General features: G+C 30.7%; 2 protein-coding genes across 2 annotated transcripts; one reads left to right on the top strand and one right to left on the bottom strand.

Annotated features, from left to right (window-relative positions):
- Nucleotides 1-1,975: 1,975 nt before the first annotated feature.
- LOC21388259 lies at nucleotides 1,976-10,844 on the bottom strand. The gene is made up of 4 exons (XM_024165847.1): nucleotides 10,803-10,844; nucleotides 9,734-10,171; nucleotides 8,371-8,425; nucleotides 1,976-2,834 (listed from the first exon to the last, which is right to left on the bottom strand). Exons 1-4 carry the CDS (start codon nucleotides 10,842-10,844, stop codon nucleotides 2,818-2,820), a joined length of 552 nt encoding a protein of 183 aa, XP_024021615.1. The 3' UTR covers nucleotides 1,976-2,817.
- A 2,530-nt stretch (nucleotides 10,845-13,374) lies between these two features.
- Nucleotides 13,375-17,491, top strand: LOC21388258 (thioredoxin X, chloroplastic). Its single transcript, XM_010098484.2, has 2 exons — nucleotides 13,375-13,800; nucleotides 17,088-17,491. Exons 1-2 carry the CDS (start codon nucleotides 13,459-13,461, stop codon nucleotides 17,292-17,294), a joined length of 549 nt encoding a protein of 182 aa, XP_010096786.1. The 5' UTR covers nucleotides 13,375-13,458; the 3' UTR covers nucleotides 17,295-17,491.
- Nucleotides 17,492-21,118: the final 3,627 nt, after the last annotated feature.

The raw sequence follows: 21,118 nt of genomic DNA, 5'->3' as shown, positions 1-21,118 counted from the left end.
AATTTTCAAAAAAAAAAAAAAAAAAAAAAAAAACACTTTTTCTTGCTCATTCTTTTTCTAAAAATTTTTAAAGTTTCGATATTCTTTTATAACTCCGAGCACCCTCTTACGAACTCTGAGTTTTTCTCTCAAATCCACCATCTCTGCTAAGCTCTCTTTCTCTTCCTCACACCCTAACTCCTCTCTCTCTCAACACTTATGTGTTTTTCTTTCAAAACTCATCTCTTCTACACTCCTCACTCCCACAAATATACTTTGTTCACTTTCTCAAACCGCCACCTCCGCAATCGTTAGTCGTCATGACCTTGTTGCCATATCCGTTGCCACACCTTGGTATTTTTGTTAGTCGTCGTGACCTCAGTACTCTTAAAAAAAGTATGTTTGCTTAGATTTAGAGTTTCTTTGTATAAGTATTTTTGTTGTTAGACTTCATAGAGAAACTTTTTTACGGATTTTGAATATATATATATATATATATATTTTACTAGATGGATTTTGAATATTTGTATTACATATTAATTGATTACAAATGAGGATGAGAATTTGTAACGTTTCTTTGCAATTTTTTTGTGCGGGTTGCTTAAGAAAATATTATTTATATTTAGACTTTGTGAATAACATTTGAAAAAACCATTGTTTGAGCAAAGAACTACGTTTCAGCTAAATATTTTTTTAAAATTTTTTTGAGGCTTTTAACGACAGTTTTTATCGACGATTTTTATAAAAGTCGTTGTAGAAGTTAAAAAACCGTCATCTAACGTACATATTAGACGACGGTTAAAAACCGTCGTCATGTTTTAGACATTTAATGGCTCTTAAAATGACGACAATTTAAAAACTGTCGCCAAGACGATTTTTTAATCATCGCTAAATGTGGCTTTGTACTAGTGTAATACTATTAATTAGTTTTTTTTTTTTTTTTTTGGTTTTTTTTCTTTTGGTTTGACATACTATTACTAGTTAGAAAAATGTTATGCGCGTGCATATTGATCAATTTATGATACATAAATTTAAAATTTGGCAGAGTTTATTTTTTAAAAAATTTGAACTTTTTTATGAAAATTTGAATTTATTACTCTCTTAAGAGTTTAGTTTATTAAAAAATTATATTTGAGTAAATTGGACTAAAATGCATGTTTCAAACAAAATAGCTTTTAGACTTTGGATGAATAGCATATATGCATGGACAAATAGAACATTTTTGAGCAATAAAAATTTTAGCAAGTAAATTAGATAAAAAATCAATTTAATGGGTACGTAATATGTAAAATATATATATATATATATATATATTTGAGTATGCAGGGACATATTTAAAATATATATATATATATAACTTAAACAAAGTTAAATTAGAGAAAATATGTTTATTAGAATGTAGTAATTGAGAGGGTTATATGAAAAAAGAAAAAAATAAACTAGGGACATTTAAAAAATATTATTTTAGTGGGTCATTGATAACTTTTTTCTATTAGTCTCACTTTTGATATAATAAAGATTATATGAAAAATATTTTAGAGAGGACCATTTTAAAAAAAAAAAGGTTATCATAAGAGTAAATTAGAAAAAAGAAATCAATTTGGTACATTTAAATTCATAAGATTTAACTGGAAAATACCAAAAGGACAACAAGAAAAGAAAACCAAAAAGAAAAATTAATTGAGATTGGATTTTGTGAAAATATAGTTTAAATTTTGATTTCTAAGGAGGCCAATTGACATAATTTTTAAAAATTATAGGTTAAAAGTGAAAAATCGAAATCAAGGGGAGGCATATGTTATCTTCCTCCGCCACTGTTTGAACTAAAGAGAGAATATAAAAATTTTCCTATCTAATATAGTGTTGTTGTAAAATTCGGGGATATATGTATTAATTATATAGGTAAGGTAAATAAATAATAAAGCAAGGTGATCACTATAGAGAGAAAATACTATTATTAATTTTACACTTTCTTTTTTTCTTTTCTATTCTCTCAGAACACTTCTGTCAGTTTTCTCTCTCTCGGCTTTCTAGTTTGTTATAGTCAGAAGAAGCAAAAGGCTATTTCTAGGCCAAGGATGAAGCCATCTGCAACTTCCTCCAATACAAGTAGCTAGCTTACATCTTTTCATGCAACAAATTTCAACAAAACTATCCATAGTTAATACATGCCTTAATGAGTCCGAGTAAGTTGGAAAATGCTTCACCACTTCCTTTCTTCTATAACTGAATTCCTCACCTATTCTGCACTACTTCTAGTGTCGCCTGGGTGGAGTTAAATATATTTTGAAACATAGAAAAAATGAACGAAATGCCCAGTATGATAAGATTTATAAAACTGAATAAATAAGTAAATAAATAAAATGAGATTATCAGGCCCGGAATAATCAATCGGAACCAAACAACCTTTTTTCTGAAATTCCAGATTACAGGCAACCAGCAAGTAATTTAAGTAATTAAATTACTTACGACCAAAGTAAGGCCTTAACACCACCGTAGTGGCCCGTCCAGGTTTCGAGTTCTGTCCCTAAGGATATAATCTTCATATCTTATCTAGGCCATCAGCGGGCTTACCAGTTCGCAATGTATCTTATCTTAAGAAAATGTTCATTAAAACCTTAAAATCAGTCCATTATGAGATCAATAGTTTAAATCAAGCTATTGTCTTCAAAGTACTTTTCTTTATCAACATATCCTTATCTTTTGAAAACATTATTTGGCCGAAACACTTTAAAACAGGCTAACAAGGATATGAGAAGAATATCATACCTCTCGGATGTCAAACCTGTAGCTAACTTCTCGTCACCCTAACCTCCGCTTTCCTTAAAACTTTAATACTCAATCATCTCCACTAGCTTTATCACAAAAGCAATGTCTTAGGATATATTTCTCATTCCTAAAACGAATTAAGCTCAATCATGTGTAATTGTTTCCTATTAGTGTGTCTTGACTCAAATTCAAGTTTCACAAACGATTTTTATAATTCAGTTTTGGGGTTCTTTAAAAATTAAAATCCAATTCATGGGTTTGGTTTCCTATTTAACTTCAGTTTAAAAACAAGTTTTTACAGACATTTCGGCAGCATATAAATAGGAAAAATGCCAAACCTGCAATTCAACTTTATTTTCAAAATAAATTCTCTAGAAATCATCAAAACCAGTTTCCAATCAATTCAACAAGCCTAATAACTGAAAACCCCCAAATTTAGTTCAATTATAACAACAATTATTCAAATCCAAACCCTAACTCAAAATTATTCAAATCTCACCAAATTCTCAAATCAATAACTCAAATTCAAGTGTGGCAAAGATGCTTGGGCATACGACAAGTATGCGCCCAGTGTCATTTCATTCCACACCTATGGCAAAGATTTTCTATGTTCTTAAAAGGTTTGTTTTGTGAACCTTTTTCTTTACCATGTTTCTCCTCCTTATTCTCCCAGTTTTGGTGGTAAGGTGCAACTTTCTTAAAATTTGAGGAGTTATTACTATGACCACCCCGATGCCAAGTAATATTTCGACCATGTCCACGGCCTCGTTTATGACCATATTACGCTCATTATTTTTAAATGATGCAACATTCACTTCAGGGAATGGTACAGAACCAGTTGGATGAGATTGATGATTTTTCATCAAAAGCTCATTATTTTGTTCACCAACAAGAATACATCATATCAGTTCAGAATATTTTCTAAAACCATTCTCTCGATATTGCTACTGCAGGAGCATATTCGAGGCATGAAAAGTTAAATATGTCTTCTCTAACATTTCCTTTTCAGTAATATTTTCTTCGTATAATTTTAATAAAGAAGTTGTAACACCCGCCTTATCAGATAACATATAGATGCAGAAGAATTCACATGTAAGTGGACATGTGTCAAGATAACGAAAGAAGAAAAGTTCAAATTTTCTTCTAAGTAGACATGTGTTGAGATTAGGAAAGAAGAAAAGTTCAAATTTTCTTCTAAGTGGACACTTGTCAAGCTAAGAAAAGAAGAAAAGTTCAAATTGTCTTTTGAAAGACACTTGTCAAGTAGATGGACACTTGGAATTTGATCAATGGAAAAGATTTAGCCAAACACTTGTGATCTAAGGGTCGATATTGGATATGGAATCAATGGCTAGGATCTATCCACAGAAGCTTTGATCCAAGGGCTAGAATGTAAGATGGCATACTATAAATAGGTGATGGATTCATTCCATCCTTCATATGGAGGAAGCTAGAGAGAGAAAGTTGGAGAGATAGAGAGAAAGAGAAAATAGAAAGACATAAAGAAAGAGAGAGAAAACTGAGAGAATGATTTTCCTCTCCACCAGCAAATTTATAAGCAGACTTTTCACTGCATTACTTAAATAGTAGTATATGAAAGTTTTCAGTTTATGAAAATTAACAATTTATATATATTTGACATGTTTTCATTTGATTTAGAAAGTGTTTTAGTTTTCAGAATATGATATGAATCTTGTTTTGATTACGAACCGACTTAATTAGTAAAAATGCCAAATCCTTGAGGAACATGAAATTCTGAGACAGGGGCCACCAGATATAAAATAAAGAGGTTTTAATAACACAAGATGAATGTAAGACGGAAGGGCCCTAAAAGTTTGAAGAAAAGTATTTTCAAAGTGAAAAAGTATTTTACGATTTACTTACTGAGCTTTAGTTCATATAGTTCTCATGATGCAGGTAAGTGCTAAAGTAGAAGTTCCAGTTGATTGAGCAAAAAAGGTTCAAACTCCTTTGATGAGTTAAGAGATCCTAAGATTTGAATTTGTAATCGATTTTGTTCGAGGATTGTAATTGTGATAGATGTACTATAAAGAATTGGGTAATATTAAGAATTCTGCTCAATGATTCTATTTGCTTTCCTTCTCTCGGTTTTCGCTCTCTTTCTTTCTATCTTTTTATTTTCTCTTTTTCTCTTTCTCTTTCTAACTTCCTCCATATGAATGATGGAATGAATCCAACACCTATTTATAGTATGTCATCTTACATTATAGCCCTTAGATCAAAGCTTACGTGGATAGATCCTAGCCATTGATTCCATATCTAATATTTACCTTTGGATCGCAAGTATTTAGCTAAATCTTGGCCATTGATCAAATTCCAAGTGTCCATCAACTTGACAAGCGTCTTTCAAAAGACAATTTGAACTTTTCTTCTTTCTTAATCTCGACAAGTGTCCACTTAGAAGAAAATTTAAACTTTTCTTCTTTCCTAATCTCCATACATGTCTACTTGGAAGAAAATTTAAACTTTTCTTCTTTCCTTATCTCGACACATGTCCACTTACATATGAATTCTTCTGCATAGAGAAACCAATTCAGATCCTAGTTCATAAGGAGAAACTTTAAGGAATAAAGTAATTTCTTTAGTTAAAGTCTTGTGGCGAAATCATAATATTGAGGAAGGTACATGGTAACGTGAGGAAGATATGAGGAAAAACTTCCCCAAGTTGTTCTGATTTTCGGGACGAAAATTCTTAAAGGGGTAGATTGTAATGACCGAGAAAATCTTAGAATTAAATAATGTAAATTTATTTATATAAGTCAAGGATTTTCTCTAAGAATATCATGTCATATTGTGTGACTAAAGGATTCATGAAATTAATATCAATATTCTTAAATTCTGTAGAAAATTTTATGATTAATTATTAAAATTATGAGCAAGTAAATTCAATCAATAAATTCTTACCGCAATTAAGGCGGAAGGATTCTGAAGGAGTATACAATTTGAGAATTTTTATTTCAGGAATCTCCTAACACAGTACAATGTTAGTAGCGTATAGAAAAACGCTCTGACATTCAAAGAGAAAATCCTTAGTTTCCTAATAGATAAGGGAAATTATAAGGGTAAAGCTTTTAGTAGAAATATAAAGATACAATATGAGCTCGGGAGTTGATACCGTTAGAAATGATGTCATTTTCGGGATTAAAATTTATACAGTCTAGAAATGTTGTCAAGACTGGAACATTCTGAAATATTATGGGATTAAGAGCTTGATTCGACCTTGAATTATGTGGGGATTAGTAACGGACTATAAATAAATAGTAGAAAATGAACCATCAGAAATTAAAATTTCCTGTCAGCTAAGTTAATTCCCTACAGTCGGTATAAATCTTGACTGCTTTACATGGAATCTTAAGAGATAAGCTTAAGGAAATAAGGATGAGATTGTATTTATGAGGGGGACAAATGTTGATCAATCATTAGAGATAAGAAATTTGGGAATCTTCTCTTATTCTTCTCCAATTATGGCCGGACACGTAGATGGCCAAATGGCGATTAACGATTGGATGAGTGTAGCCGGCCAATGAGATAAGAGCACCTAATGGATAAAATTTTATCCATCATCCTTTGTTTATGTAAGTAAGATGACATCAAGTAAGTAATTAAGAATTTAATCGAGATATGATCTATTTTCCACCTCACTCTAGTTGTTAAACAAAGAAAATTAGGATTTTCGACTGATTGAGGTTGACCGACTTGAAAATGTAAGCGAGAAATTAGAATCTTCAAATTTCGAGGACGAAATTTTTAATAAGAGGGGACATTGTAACACCCGCCTTATCAGATAACATATGGCTACAGAAGAATTCACATGTAAGTGGACATGTGTCGAGATAAGAAAAGAAGAAAAGTTTAAATTTTCTTCTAAATAGACACGTGTTGGGATTAGGAAAGAAGAAAAGTTTAAATTTTCTTCTAAGTGGACACTTGTCGAGATAAGGAAAGAAGAACAACTCAAATTGTCTTTTGAAAGACACTTGTCAAGTAGATGGACACTTGAAATTTGATCAATGACAAAGATTTAGCCAAACACTTGTGATCAAAGGGTAGATATTAGATATGAAATCAATTGCTAGAATCTATCCACATAAGCTTTGATCCGAGGGCTAGAATGTAAGATGACATACTATAAATAGGTGATGGATCCATTCCATCTTCAGATGGAGGAAGCTAGAGAAAGAAAGTTGGAGAGATAGAGAGAGAAAATAGAAATACATAAATAAAGAGAGAAAACTGAGAGAAGAATTTTTCTCTTCACTAGCAAATTTATAAGTAGACTTTACACTGTATCACTTGAACAGTAGTACATGAAAGTTTTCAGTTTATGAAAAGTGTCAATTTATATATATATGACATGTTTTCACGAGATTTTGAAAGTGTTTTAATTTTCAAAATATGATATGAATCTTGTGTTGATTATGAACCGACTCAGTTAGTAAAAGGGCCAAATCCTTGAGGAACAAGAGATTTCGAGACATGGGCCACCAGATAGAAGATAAAGAGGTTCTAATAACACAAGATAAATGTCAGATAAAAAGGCCCTAAAAGTGTAAAGAAAATTATTTTTAAAGTGAAAATTATTTTACGGTTTACTTACTGAGCTTTCGCTCATATAATTATCGTGATGCAGGTAAGCTCTGAGTAGAAGTTTCAGTTGACGGTTCAAGTCCCATGACGAGTTTAAGTTAAGAGATCTTAAATTATGTAATTTGTAAACTTAAGAATTTGTTTGAGGATTGTGTTGTAATAGATGTACTATTTGAGATTTTGTAAATCTAAGAATTCTGTTCGAGGATTATACTTGTATAGAGATTATTTCTCTATTTAAGAAGTAATATAGTAAAGTAAGTTAATGTTTCTCTCGAGTTTACGTAGTTTTTAGTTGCTGGCTTGGGATGGGCGTTACATTTTAAAATTATTTTCAAAGTGGAAATTATTTTACGGTTTACTTACTGAGCTTTAGCTCATATAGCACTCGTGATGCATGTAAGCTCTCAGTAGAAGTTTCAGTTGATTGAACAATAGCGGTTCAAGTCCCATGACGAGTTTTAGTTAAGAGATCTTAAGTTATGTAATTTGTAAACTTAAGAATTTGTTCAAGGATTGTGTTTGTAATCGATGTACTATTTGAGATTTTGTAAATCTAAGAATTATGTTTGAGGATTGTACTTGATATAGAGATTATTTCTCTATTTAAGCAGTTTTATAATAAAGTAAGTTAACGTTTCTCTCGAGTTAATGTAGTTTTTAGTTGTTGGCTCGGGAGGGGTGTTACAAAAGTAATTCTGAACATTGTAAATTTATACTCGCCAACTGTTTTAAAATCCTGCAATCGCAGGTGCATCCACTCAGAGCGCGCTTTCAGTAATATTATATCATTTTGATGGTCATTCCTTTCTTTTAAACTTGTTCAAACGACAAATGGATCTTTTACCGTAAGGTATTCAGTTTTTAATCCCTCATCAAGATGATGGTGAAGGAATATCATAGTCTTAGCGCAGTCCTGCACGGACGCTTCATTTTCTTTTTTAATTGTATTTCCAAGGTTCATGGCATTAAGATAAATTTCAGCATAAAGTGTCCATAGCAAGTAATTCTTACCCGAAATATCAAGAGTAGCAAATTCAAGCTTTGTGATGTTTGACATTGGGAAAAACTATTATATCACAAGTGAAAAATTATAAGTTAGAAAATACTTCTGCAGATACAAGATATATAATAATTAACAAAAATTAATCAATAAATTGCATAATAGGATGCACATCATTCTGAATAAAATGATTTTTATATTTTTCAATAAGTAACGATGACAAATTCTTATCACATATCAGGTATACCTTTTTCTTATATATGCAAAGTTCATTTCTTTATTTTTTTTTATTACATAAATCTCCACGCCATGGCTATAGCTTCTTCATCTAATTATGAAGGAATCAATTATGAATAATAAAGAGTTATTGGCATAAATTGTCTCTAATTTATTTAGTAAGCGACAATTTAGTCTTCAACATTTTTTTTTAATAAATTGACTCCCAATTATTTAAAATAAGTGCAATGTAGTTCTTTCGTTAAGATTCGTTCAAAAGTTAACATAAGAAGTTCATGCGACCTCTTAACTTGAGATATATGTGTAAAAATATATCCTTAGTTAATTTGGGATGGTTTATACGGTCAAAGAAACACAAATAATGATTAGCAGAAGACAAAAAGAAGAAATATATAAGACTTATTCGGTTGTATTTTTGAGTTATGGTGATTTGAGTGTAGATCTTGAGTTAAATTTAAATTATAACTTGAGTTGAAATTGTAACTTGAGTTTATGTTTAAATATGCATATTTGAATTATAGTTTAAATTAAAAATTTATTTAAATTTGTGTTAAAGTGGGTCAAAACTTAAATTTATATTTAAATAATATTTTAACAAAACTCAATGGTGATAAAAAATTTTAATAGAGTATATGAGTAATATTTTATTCATTTTTTCACTGTAAACACATAAAAATTATCTCAATTAAAATTAAAATAAAAAAATTATAATATTTTTAAGAATAGAAAAAATATTATTTATTAACTTAAGTTTAAATTTAAAAATTTGAGTTGAAGAGAAAATTTAAACTTAAATTTTAATTTTAAATTTAAATTTAAACTTAAATTTAAACTTAAATTTTATAAAAAAACATAAATTTAAATAAAATTATAACATAAATTTATAGGATGTTTAGTTGGAGTATTTAAACAATGATTTGAATCATGGTTTATGGTTTGTTACAGTAATTTTTCTCATAAAAAATATACATAAATTAAAAATAATTTTAATCACATAATTATAATTCATGAACTAAACGTCTCTTTAAATTTTTTTAGTTTTATTTTAAAATAACAAAGCCCATAAAAACTCGAGCTTTTCAAGTCAAACGATCAACAATCCAGCCGAAACGAAAAAACTCAAAAGATCAACCGTACCGGGAATTTCCTTCCGCTGCCGTGGCGTAACAAAGAAGCAAGCGTCCCAACATGGAGAGACTCGAAAAGATTCCGGCCACGTAGAACACCGTCACCAATCCAAGAACCGACGGCATCAGTATGAATCCGATGAAGAAAGTCACCGATCCACACATCATCAGCGCCAACGAAATCCCTAGCAGCAGCGAAGCGAATCCCGCCGGCGAGATCTGCTACGACGAACGCCTCGACGACGGCGGCAGCGCCGGCGCAGGTAGAGAGTGATAGGAGAACGGGATCGGAGACGGAGGCAATCGAAGGATGTTGAGAACTAGAGACGAGAGCTCGTATAATACCCCGGACTGCTGATCTTGCTGCCTTCTCATCATCTTTCTTTCTTTTTCCTTCCTTTTTTCCCGAGAAAATGAAAAAAGAAAAAAGAAATTTTCCACGTTTTTGCTAAAATCAAGGCAAATGGATAGAATAGAACTCCAGAAACTCTATCCAACTGGCGTTCGCTTGATTGGAAAGGGGTACAAGTGGAGAGTTCTAATTGGCAGAGCTTTTGTTTGTTTCTCGGGAATTCTTGTCCAGATTCTCGGAAGAAAAAAGGACGAATTTAGGTTAGTTCTTTTAGAGCGTGATTTGAGTGTAATTTTTAAGTTGAATTTAAGTTATAATTTGAGTTGAAGTTATAATTTAAATAAAATTGAGTAAAATTGAATAAAATTAAAACTTAAAAGAACGTGAATTTAAATAAAGTTGTAACTTGAGTTTAAACTTTTTATGAGTTTTGTTGTAAAAAAAACAACCCTTTAGACTCTCAATTACAGAATAATTACCCCCAATTTTAACTTTTTATGAGTTTTTTTCTGTTAATTTTTAGACGAATCTTGATTAAAAGAATTAAATTACACTTATTTTAAATAATTGAGGTCAATTTATCAAAAAACAAACATTTAAAATTAGAAGCCAATAACCTATAATACAATCAAGAAAACTAATATATGGTAAAGGCAAAGAAACAAGTCAATAAGTTATAAGCATGTTATAAGGTGTTGGAAAATTTTGAAGTTTAAACAAAATTTACCTTTGCAAAGAAACAAGACGTAGATACTCCTATTGATAACATGTTGTAAAATTAGGGGATATATGTAACTTTTATATAGACAAGGTAAATAAATAGTAAAGTAAATAGATTAATATAGAGAGAAAATACTATTATTAATTTTGCACTATTTTCCTTTTCTTTTCTATTCTCTCAAATTACTTCTATCAGTTTTCTCTCTCACTCTCAAACCATCCGTAGATGGCGTTTTAGTTTGTTGTAGTCAGAAGAAGCCAAAGGCCAAGGCTATTTATAGGCCAAGGATGAAGCCAAATGCAACTTTCTCCATTACAAGTAGCTAGCATACTTCTTTTCATAACAAATTTCAACAAAACTATTATCAATGAAAGTTATTTCAATAAAACTTCTCTCATTAAAAGTTGTTACTGAAGGTGACATATGATCATCCAAATCCTCACAATAAGTGTGACCTTAATTTTTTTGTCTAATTGAAGGTGCAATAAGCTTTTTAATGTTCTAAATTATCAATGAAAGTTTTAATGTTCTAAACTATTATCAATGAAAATTGTTTGAGCAAAACTTCTTTCATTGAAAATTGTTGTTGAAAGTGACATATGATCATCTAAATCTTCACAACAAGTGTGACCTCAGTTTTTTTGTCCAACTGAAGGTGCAATAAACTTTTTAATATTCTAAATTATCAATGAAAGTTTTAATGTTGTAAACTATTATCAATGAAAATTGTTTGAGCAAAACTTCTTTCATTGAAAATTGTTGTTGAAAGTGACATATGATCATCTAAATCTTCACAACAAGTGTGACCTCAGTTTTTTTGTCCAACTGAAGGTGCAATAAACTTTTTAATATTCTAAATTATCAATGAAAGTTTTAATGTTGTAAACTATTATCAATGAAAATTGTTTGAACAAAATTTCTTTCATTGAAAATTGTTGATGAAAGTGACATATGATCATCTAAATCTTCACAACAAGTGTGACCTCAGTTTTTTTGTCCAATTAATGTTGCAATAAACTTTTTAATATTCTAAATTATCAATGAAAGTTTTAATGTTCTAAAACTATTATCAATGAAAGTTGTTTCAACAAAACTTCTCTCATTGAAAGTTGTTACTAAAAGTGACATATGATCATCCAAATCCTCACAATAAGTGTGACCTCAGTTTTTTTGTCCAATTGAAGGTGCAATAAACTTTTTAATATTTTAAATTATCAATGAAAGTTTTAATGTTCTAAAACTATTATCAATGAAAGTTGTTTTAACAAAACTTCTCTCATTAAAAGTTGTTACTAAAAGTGATATATGATCATTCAAATCTTCACAATAAGTGTGACCTCAGTTTTTTTGTCCAATTGAAGGTGCAATAAACTTTTTAATATTTTAAATTATCAATGAAAGTTTTAGGGTTTATTATTTTGGAGTTTAACTTGAGTATAATTCTTGAGTTGAATTTGAGTTAGAACTTGAGTTAAACTTGTAACTTGAGTTTGTATTTGGTTGTGTACATTTGAGTTATGGTTTGCGATAAGAATCTTTTTGAGTTTTTGTTTGAGTGAGTCAAAACTTGAATTTGTATTTAGATAGTATTTTAATAAAAACTTAATGCTGATGAAAAATTTTAATAGGGTATATAGGTCGGGTTTTATTCGTCTTTTCGTTGTCAACGCATAGAAAAAAAATCATCTCAATTAGAATTAAAACGAAAAAGTTATAGCATTTTTAAGAATAGAAAAAATATTGTTTATTAATTTGAGTTCGAGTTTCTGAACTCGAGTTAAAGGGAAAACTTAAACTCGAGTTTGAACTCGAGTTTAAACTTAAAAGAACATGAACTCGAATAAAATTATAACTCGAGTTAATTTTTTTAAGTTTTTCGTTCAAAAGAACGAGCCTTTAATGTTCTAAAACTATTATCAATGAAAATTGTTTCAACAAAACTTCTCTCATTAAAAGTTATTATTAAAAGTGATATATGATCATTTAAATCTTCACAATAAGTATGACCTCAGTTTTTTTGACCAATTGAAGGTGCAATGAACATTTTAGGGGTTGTTCTTTTGGAGTGTAATTTGAGTATAATTTTTGAGTTGAATTTAAGTTATAACTTGAGTTGAAGTTGTAACTTGAATAAAGTTGAGTAAAGTTGAATAAAGTTGGAACTTAAAAGAACATAAACTTAAATAAAATTAGAACTCGAATCGTCTTTTTTTGAGTTTTTTAGACAAAAAACAACCCCTTAATGTTCTAAATTATACGTACGCAAATGTCAGTTTCTAAACTTAGTTAAAAAATGAAGGAAAAAAAAAAAAGAGAAACTAAATTCAAGAAAAATGTATAAATTTGAAGATTTCTTGGGGAGGATTTAGAAGGAATAATTTATCAATTGAAGTTTTGCCCCAAGACACGTGACGGCATCGCGAATTTATTGTGGTCGACGAGCTTCCACGCCCGCAAATGAATTCCCGTCTCTAATCTCACGCTCACAGTGTCACTGTCCAATCCTTACTGAAATCAACAAAACAAAATAAAATTCCACACAATAAAAAATAAAATAAAAAATCAATGCCTTTTCTGTACAAACTTTTATAAATGCATATAATTTCGACGATGTTGTTGTTGACGTTCCTTCGTTTCGCAGCTCTAACAGTCCCATAACTCAATGGACACAATCGTCTCGAAATCGACGATATTACTATCCAAACCACCCATTTTCCCCGCCCGTACATCTTCCCAAACATCTTATTCTTCATCTCTCGCTTCCTTCACTTGGCCTTCCAAGAGCCTCAGTAGCTCCCGAAGCCACAGAACCCAATTGGGTTGTCGTTTTTCTTCTCGAATTCGCAAGCTTTCAGTGACTTGCGGAAGTGGGATTCGGGAGATTGACGAGACCCAGTTCTCGGATTCGGTTCTAAAGTCCGATGGCCCGGTTTTGGTGGAGTTCGTCGCCAATTGGTGCGGTCCTTGCCGGTTGATCTCCCCGGCTATTGAATGGGTTGCTCAGGTTCGGTTGTTTTACATATTCATGATCTTTTCCGTGAATTGTTTTCATGTCTCTTTGTTTTTTAAGCCTTGAAAATAGATTGTTTTGCTCAGGTTCGGTAATTTGTTTTCGTGAATTGTTTTCATGTCGTTTTGTTTTCTAAGCCTTGTGAATAGATTGTTTTGTTCTTTGACGTTAATTTATAGTAATTTGTTTTAACATATGTTTTGGAAGTTGGGGGGTTTGGTTTAACTTCCTATTTGTGTTGGGGTGGTTTAGTTTTTGAAGCTGTTGATGTAGCCAAGTTCATAGATGAAGAAATTGCTTACTAACAAGAGCGTATATTAACAGTGGTTCATCCTTGACCTTAGAGAAGAACATTGTAAGAGAATCAGACACCAAACGCCTCTAGAACTCAATATATTTTGATCTGAATTAATACCTAAAACCTTTGGCCTCATTATAAATATAATTAGGACAACCGAAATACAGGGCGATAATTAGACTCTTCACACTCAAGAAAGGAAATTATGGAGGGAATGCAGTTTTGGAAGGGAAATTATGTTTTTTTAGTTTCTGGGGAGAGTGAATGGCTTTGTTTTGAGTGGAATTCTGTTGGCCTTTTTCCAAATCATCTTTGATTTAATCATACATTAAAGGACCATTTAGGCTCGATTCTGGATACGATGGAATCAATTTCATTGCAATTTAGGTGAAGTAGTTGACAATGACACATAATAATGCATTACACTCTCTTAAAAGTGACCAGAAGAGATTGATGATGGATGGATTTAGGATAAAGAATTAGAGAAATTTCTAGTTCCTATCCAAGTTAGAGTTTTTTGCCATCAGAGTAAGGCTCTAGAAAGGAGTATATAGTAATTTGCTGGCAATTAATTCATCGGCGTCTGTGCAAGTCCTGAATGCTATGATCTTCAAGTTTGTAATCATATTCACAAGGAGGTTGGAGTACCATAACTAGCCTTCGAGGGGGTTGCTTTGATACAACTAATTGTTTACAGGCCAAGTGAGAAAGTTTCTCACTGAACAACTAGAAGATTGATTCTTCCAGAAATTTTTTATGATGGTAGAGCAGAAGGGAATTGTATCTAGGAATGTAGTATTCAATTGTGAACTCGCAAGCAGCTTACTCACCGCCATGTGAAAGCTTTACTGGGTGAACTTCTATTATTTCACTCGTAACAGGAAAAGTATAAGATATATCTTCATGTGAAAGTCTATGAACAAAAGGAATTAAGGAATGCAAGCCTTCCTTCAAGCCACTTGATTTTTTATCATTCATTTGATGGCATGTATCAACAACCACTAGGTCAGACGGCAGGTGGGGAAGGGCTTGGGTTTTGGGACTCAACGGGTTTATTCTTGCAGTATCAAAAAAAAATTCAATCTGATGGCATGGCTCCAATTTAGAAGAAGAAGCATTACCATTGCCAATCTATCCCTATGTTGACCCCCTTCTCCTCTTATGAGTAGGATTATAATTGGGGAGCGCACCAAAATCTAGAAACCGATTTTATATTTATTTAGGCAAATGTGGTTTCAAAAACAAGGGTCAAATCTCATTTCTTCAGGGTCCTTTTTTTTTTAGGTGGGAAAGTGCATCACTTTCCTAAAATTCCCTTAGGTGTACTACATTGGAACACATTTTCATTGAACACTTGAAAAAGAAAAATATTATGCATGAGTGCATATTCTTAAGTAGACTCATTGTAGCTGATTTCTGTCAATTAGCATTAAACTACGTCAGTAGTTCAGTCGTAACTGACATAAAATTAGATGTTTGATCCCTTGTCTGTGTTTTAGGAACTCACGGTTTACTTAAGTGCGACATAACGTAAACTAAACTTTATTGGCTTTGTTTTTTCTTCACTTACTGTTTTTCTGTAAACTCAGTTTTGGTTTCATACTACAAATTGCATGAATCAACTTGTATTTTTCTTACGTTGAACATTTTTTTGGCTTCAATTAATTAAACGTTTATTTTTTTTCCCAGTACCATGTTTCTTGAGCCATTAATATAATAAGAATTGACTGGTAGGTTTTTCTTTATGTCACAGGATTATTTCTTTTCTATGATGCGTTTGGTTTCCCTTGAAGGATGTACCAATCTATATAATAACTAATAAGATTCCACTCTTATTAATGCCTAACTAGTAAAAGAGTAAAAGACTCTTTTTCTTTTTTTGGTAAATATAGTAAAAGACTGTTATACCAAGTACTGATGAGTTATACTAATTTACAATTTGTCGACTGAAATTTACAGTGTCTTTTTCTGCAGAACTATGTCATAATTGGCAGTCTTTCTTTTTGTTTTTTTCCTTTTCACGTCCTAAATTTCTGTCACCGATAAACAAAGAAATTTCGAAAACTGATTTTTTTTTTTTGAAGTATTGTCATGGTTGATGTAAAACTGAATACATGTATTGTAAGTTTAGTAACTCAAATAATCAGAGTGATGAAATTTCTTTAGATGGTGTGGATATTAGAGCTTCTAAGAAGTTTAGGTACCTTGGGTCTATAGTGCAATATGAAGGAGATATAGAAGAGGATATTTAACATAGGATTAAGGCAGGGTGGGTTAAGTGGAAGAATGCTGCGGGAGTTTTATGTGATGGCAAGATGCCTATTAAGTTGAAAGGAAAGTTCTATAGGACTACAATCCGCCAAGTTATATTATATGGTAGTAAATGTTGGGCTATTAAGAGACAACATATATGTAAGATGAGTGTAGAAAAATGCATATGTTAAGATGGATGAGTGACCATACGAGAATGGGTCGCATAAGGAATGAAGTTATTCGTAGTGAAGTAGGTGTAGCACCAATAGAAGATAAGGTACGCGAAGGCCGCTTGAGGTGGTACGGGTATGTCCAATGTAGACCGCTAGAAGCACCGGTTCGTGCTTAGGAGGACATTCTTATGCCTAATACTAGGAGAGGGAGGGGTAGACCAAGAATTACGTGGACTGAAGTAGTTAGGAAAGACATTCTAGATCTAGGCATTCAGAAAAGTCTAATTTCAAACAGAGCTGCGTGAAAAAGTGAAATCCATATAGCCGACCCCAATTAAGTTGGGATTAAGGCTTGTTATTGTTGTTGTTATTGTATTGTCATGGTTGATGCAAAGAGTTGGAGAATTCGAAACACTGCATAAGAATTTGATAACTTAGGGTTGTAGACTGACACAATTATCTAATAGTAACTTGTCCAGCAATGTCTAGTAATGTCTTTAGAGTTGTGTAAAAAATTTGCAATATTTTCTGAAATATGAGTTCCTCACAAAGTACAGGAATACAAAGACAGATTAACGGTTGTAAAGATCGATCATGATGCAAACCCAAAATTAATTGAAGAATACAAAGTTTACGGCTTGCCGACTTTGATTCTATTCAAGAATGGGAAGGAAATCCCGGAAAGTAGATGGGAAGGGGCCATTACAAAGGTGAAGCTCAAAGGGTATCTTGATGCTTTGTTAGAGTCAATTTCAGTCGTATAACAGGTTTCCTTGCTTAAAAGACATGCTTGTTCTTTCAGATTTAACAATGTGAGATGTATTCCTTCCTCTTGTTCCTGTTGTTTCATCTATTATTGTACAATATTTTGTATATCCTTTGTATTTTCTAACTTGGAACTGTAGATTTGCGGAAATCTTTTATGGCACAAGATTGGAGCTATTTCAATGTATTATTCTTCTTTTCCTCTTTCTAGTACCTTTTCTTTTCTCCCCCATTTTATTTGTTCACCAAGATTTGTTCAAGCGGTTCCATAATAAAGATAATAATAACAATAACTATAGCAGCAACACTAATAATAACAATAATTATAATTATAATGACAATGATAATATAAATAATAGACTGTTGAGTGTGATCTTTTGACAAGAAAGTGAAGCAGTATTATTCATCCTCACGAGGCCATGGCCCATACTAAACCCGTCTGTATTCAGTGTGTAATAGGATTAGGATTGGATGTTTGTCTCCTTTTAAAATATGACCAACCTTTTCTCTTTAAGAAGATGTCAATTTTTTCATGGACTACCAGATAAGTTTTTTTTTTTTTTTTTTTTTTTTTGGAGATTTTCCGGTAAGCTGTTTTACTGGTAGTTTTAACTTTTAACTGTTGGATCTGGTAAAAAAACACATCAAATTAAAAAAATATGTAGAATGAACAGATTATAATATAGATTTGATAGTTGAAGAGTAAAGGATTATTGGTTGTTTAGGGACTAATAAGGAAACTTTTTTTTTTTTATTATTTGTTCAGAGATTTTGGTTAGGAGACTATTAATAGTGTGACAATTTGTCCTTTTTTGTCGATTAATCTTTGAATTTCATTGTTCAAGCACGTTTGGTTTCTGACTATTCAATTAACAATGAATTTTTAAAATTTAATCAAATTAATTACGTATGCATCGCATGATAAATTGAAATTAAAAAAAAATTTGCGCAAAATGGTATTTATAATGCCTATGAAAAAGCTTGAAAAGTAGGACATTTTTGCACATAAGACCATCTTTAATGTAAATGCTAATGTCAATTGTATATTTAGTATAAAAAATTATGATATGGTATATTATTTTATTTTTGCTCCAATGCATATTTACTATTTAAAATGCTAAATCTACTTTTTTCTATAATTATTAAGTTTTGTAAGTTGTAAAAGTAAACTTTCATTTTTAAAAAAATTAGAAAATACAAATGTTGCATTGAGTATATTGAAAAAGTAAACATTTTAACCAATAGTATTCAATGTCAAATTTCTCATATGCTATATTTGGTGAGAAATTTGTCACAAAATATAGCATATGAAAAATTTGACGCAACAAATAGTATTGCATTGGAGAGTATTTTTTACACTCAAATGTTAAATTTTTAATTGATATATTAATTATAATATTACATTGGAGATGCTCTAATACAATTTTTTCGGTAAAATTTTAAGTTTTCAGAAGATGCATGGACAATTGCTTCCACTGAATTTAAAAAGTTTGTCTTAATTTTATTGTAAGGGATTGAACTTGCGCAAAAAAAAATAATAATAATAATAATAAATAAATAAAATAAAGGGTTTTTAACACATTTGTCCCCTAAATTTATCGTAGGTTAGCAAATTATCCCTCAAATTTTTAATTTTGGCAAGTTGCTTTTAACTTGTAAAGTTGTTGCAATATGTCATATTTTGACAATGATTGTGCAAAATTAGTGTCAAAAAAGCACATTTAATAAAAAAATTTAAACATTCCAATTCAAATATAACACCAATCTTTTAATATCTCAACTTTTATTCCCTTAAATCTAATAAAAAATTTGAGTAAATTTAGTTAAATGGGGTACATTGTAACAAATTTACAAATTAAGGAAAAACTTATCAAAATTAAAATTTTAAGAGGTAATTTGCCAAACAACGACAAGTTTAGGGACAATTGTGCCTAAAACTAAAAATTAAAATAAAATAATAAACTAATTGTTCATAAAGCTAAGAGACCAGCCATCACTGTTAAAAAAGTTCACGGATCGATATTGTTGAAAACTCGTTGTAGATCTGTATTCTTACATTGCATTGCTTTCATTTTTTTTCTTGGACATTTTACAAATTTACCCCTAAACTTGTATAGTTATAGCAATTTCTCCTTAAACTATTAATTTTGATAAGTTATCCACTCAACTTATAAACTTGTTGCAATACATCTCAATTCAAATGTGACATAAATCTTTTAATTTCTCAATTTTTATTCCTTTGAATAAAAAACATTGAGCATATTTAGTAAAACTTAGTTAAATAGGGCATATTGCATCATTTTTACAAGTTCAGGGGTTTATTGTCAAAAATTAAAGTTTAAGAAGCAATTTGCTAAATCACAACAAGTTCGGAGAGTAATTGTGTTAAAAACCATTTTTTTCTTTGACCACGTTTTCAACAGCATTTGAAATCCATCACTTTTCACCAAACTTAGTAGACAAAGTAGGTTTTTTTTTTCCATTTTATAAAGTTTATAACCATACTTAATTAATTTCCAGGTTTCTCCCTATCCACAATTTTGTCATTGTTTAATCTTATCCTTCTTCCTTGCCAAATTTAGATGGTCATCATCAACAATGTGAAAAGGTCTTGACTATATCACCTTGATCAGATTATCTAAATAGAGGAAATAGTTATCAATCTTATTTTTTTTATGCGATCTGAGATTAGTTAGTTAGGGTTTTTGACACTTTTAGCTTCCAGACATTTCTTTCAATAACTTGTCTTCTGAGCTTCTAATTTTGATAATGCATACCATCGACTCGTTAAATGGTTGAGGATTAGGGAATGAGAGACTTGTGTTAGAATTTGAATTAAGCTTTCTAAAATAGGTCAGATTACAATCGTTAAGCAAGTTCTTTGTTTGCTCTTTTGTTTTTTTGTTTTTTTGTTTTTTTGTTTTTTTGTTTTTTTGTTGGTAGGGTGTAAATTGCCAAAATCCGAAGTTTATGAGAAAGTTGCCCGAGCCTAAAAGTTCAGGGGTAAATGTGCTAAAATCCTAGTTAATTCTTACTTGTACTAGCAACAAACCTAATATGATTAGAATTTTGGTTAAGAATGACAACCATGCATATAATAGAGTAATATAATAGTAAGGAGAAAAACAATAAACTGGTGTTAAGACAAATATATATATATATATATATTAAAACATTGATACACTATTCTATTTTTTTCAACTCCTTAGAGGAACTTGTTTCAGGAAGGAACGTGACAAAGAATAAGTTCAAAAGGAAATTATTCAATTGTAATAATAAATAAGTGCATATGTTCAAAATCTATAGCAAAAGTAAGTGATTTTTTTTTTCTTTTATTCTTGTTTTTCAACCGAACAATTTGAAAAAGGATTACAATGAAATATCAAATGTTACAAGAGAGGTTTAGAAATAAATATACGATCAATTCTTAGAAGAAAAAGAAAAAAAGGAATAAGTACTAAAAATTAAGATTGTCAAAATAAATATTTTTGACTAAAACTTAAGAAATAAGTTTTTTTTTTTTTTTAAAGAAAAAAAGAAAACTAATTAATATGTTCAATGTTTTGAGGTGCAAAGACAAGATAATTAGTTAATGATTCTAATAATAGCGGCCTTGACTTAAGCGGGGCCTTAAGCGGGCATTGTTATCTAATTAGAGTTTATCTGTAAAACCAAATGCAAGCCATAAGATTGAGATACATAATCCTATTTTTACAACAAATTTGTTATCAAGGAATACGGATTAGGGATGGCTCAAATAAGAATAGAGGGCCTATATAAACGACATGCCAAAACTTAGGAAGCCATAAAGGAGGAAGGTAGA

Source organism: Morus notabilis, unplaced genomic scaffold, assembly GCF_000414095.1.
Source record: "Morus notabilis unplaced genomic scaffold, ASM41409v2 Scaffold820, whole genome shotgun sequence".
NCBI classification, from domain to species: Eukaryota; Viridiplantae; Streptophyta; class Magnoliopsida; order Rosales; family Moraceae; genus Morus; species Morus notabilis.
Note: the sequence above shows the minus strand (reverse complement) of the source record. Positions and strands in the feature narration are given on the sequence as shown.

Excerpts from the sequence above, each read along its gene's own strand:
- LOC21388259 (XM_024165847.1), bottom strand. The coding sequence starts at position 10,844 with ATGTTATCAATAGGAGTATCTACGTCTTGTTTCTTTGCAAAG. Across the intron at positions 10,172-10,802 it reads CGTCTTGTTTCTTTGCAAAG|CAAAAACGTGGAAAATTTCT; the intron begins GTAAATTTTGTT and ends CCTTGATTTTAG. Across the intron at positions 8,426-9,733 it reads GCAGCGGAAGGAAATTCCCG|TTTTTCCCAATGTCAAACAT; the intron begins GTACGGTTGATC and ends GTGATATAATAG.
- LOC21388258 (XM_010098484.2), top strand. The coding sequence starts at position 13,459 with ATGGACACAATCGTCTCGAAATCGACGATATTACTATCCAAACCACCC. Across the intron at positions 13,801-17,087 it reads CTATTGAATGGGTTGCTCAG|GAATACAAAGACAGATTAAC; the intron begins GTTCGGTTGTTT and ends CACAAAGTACAG.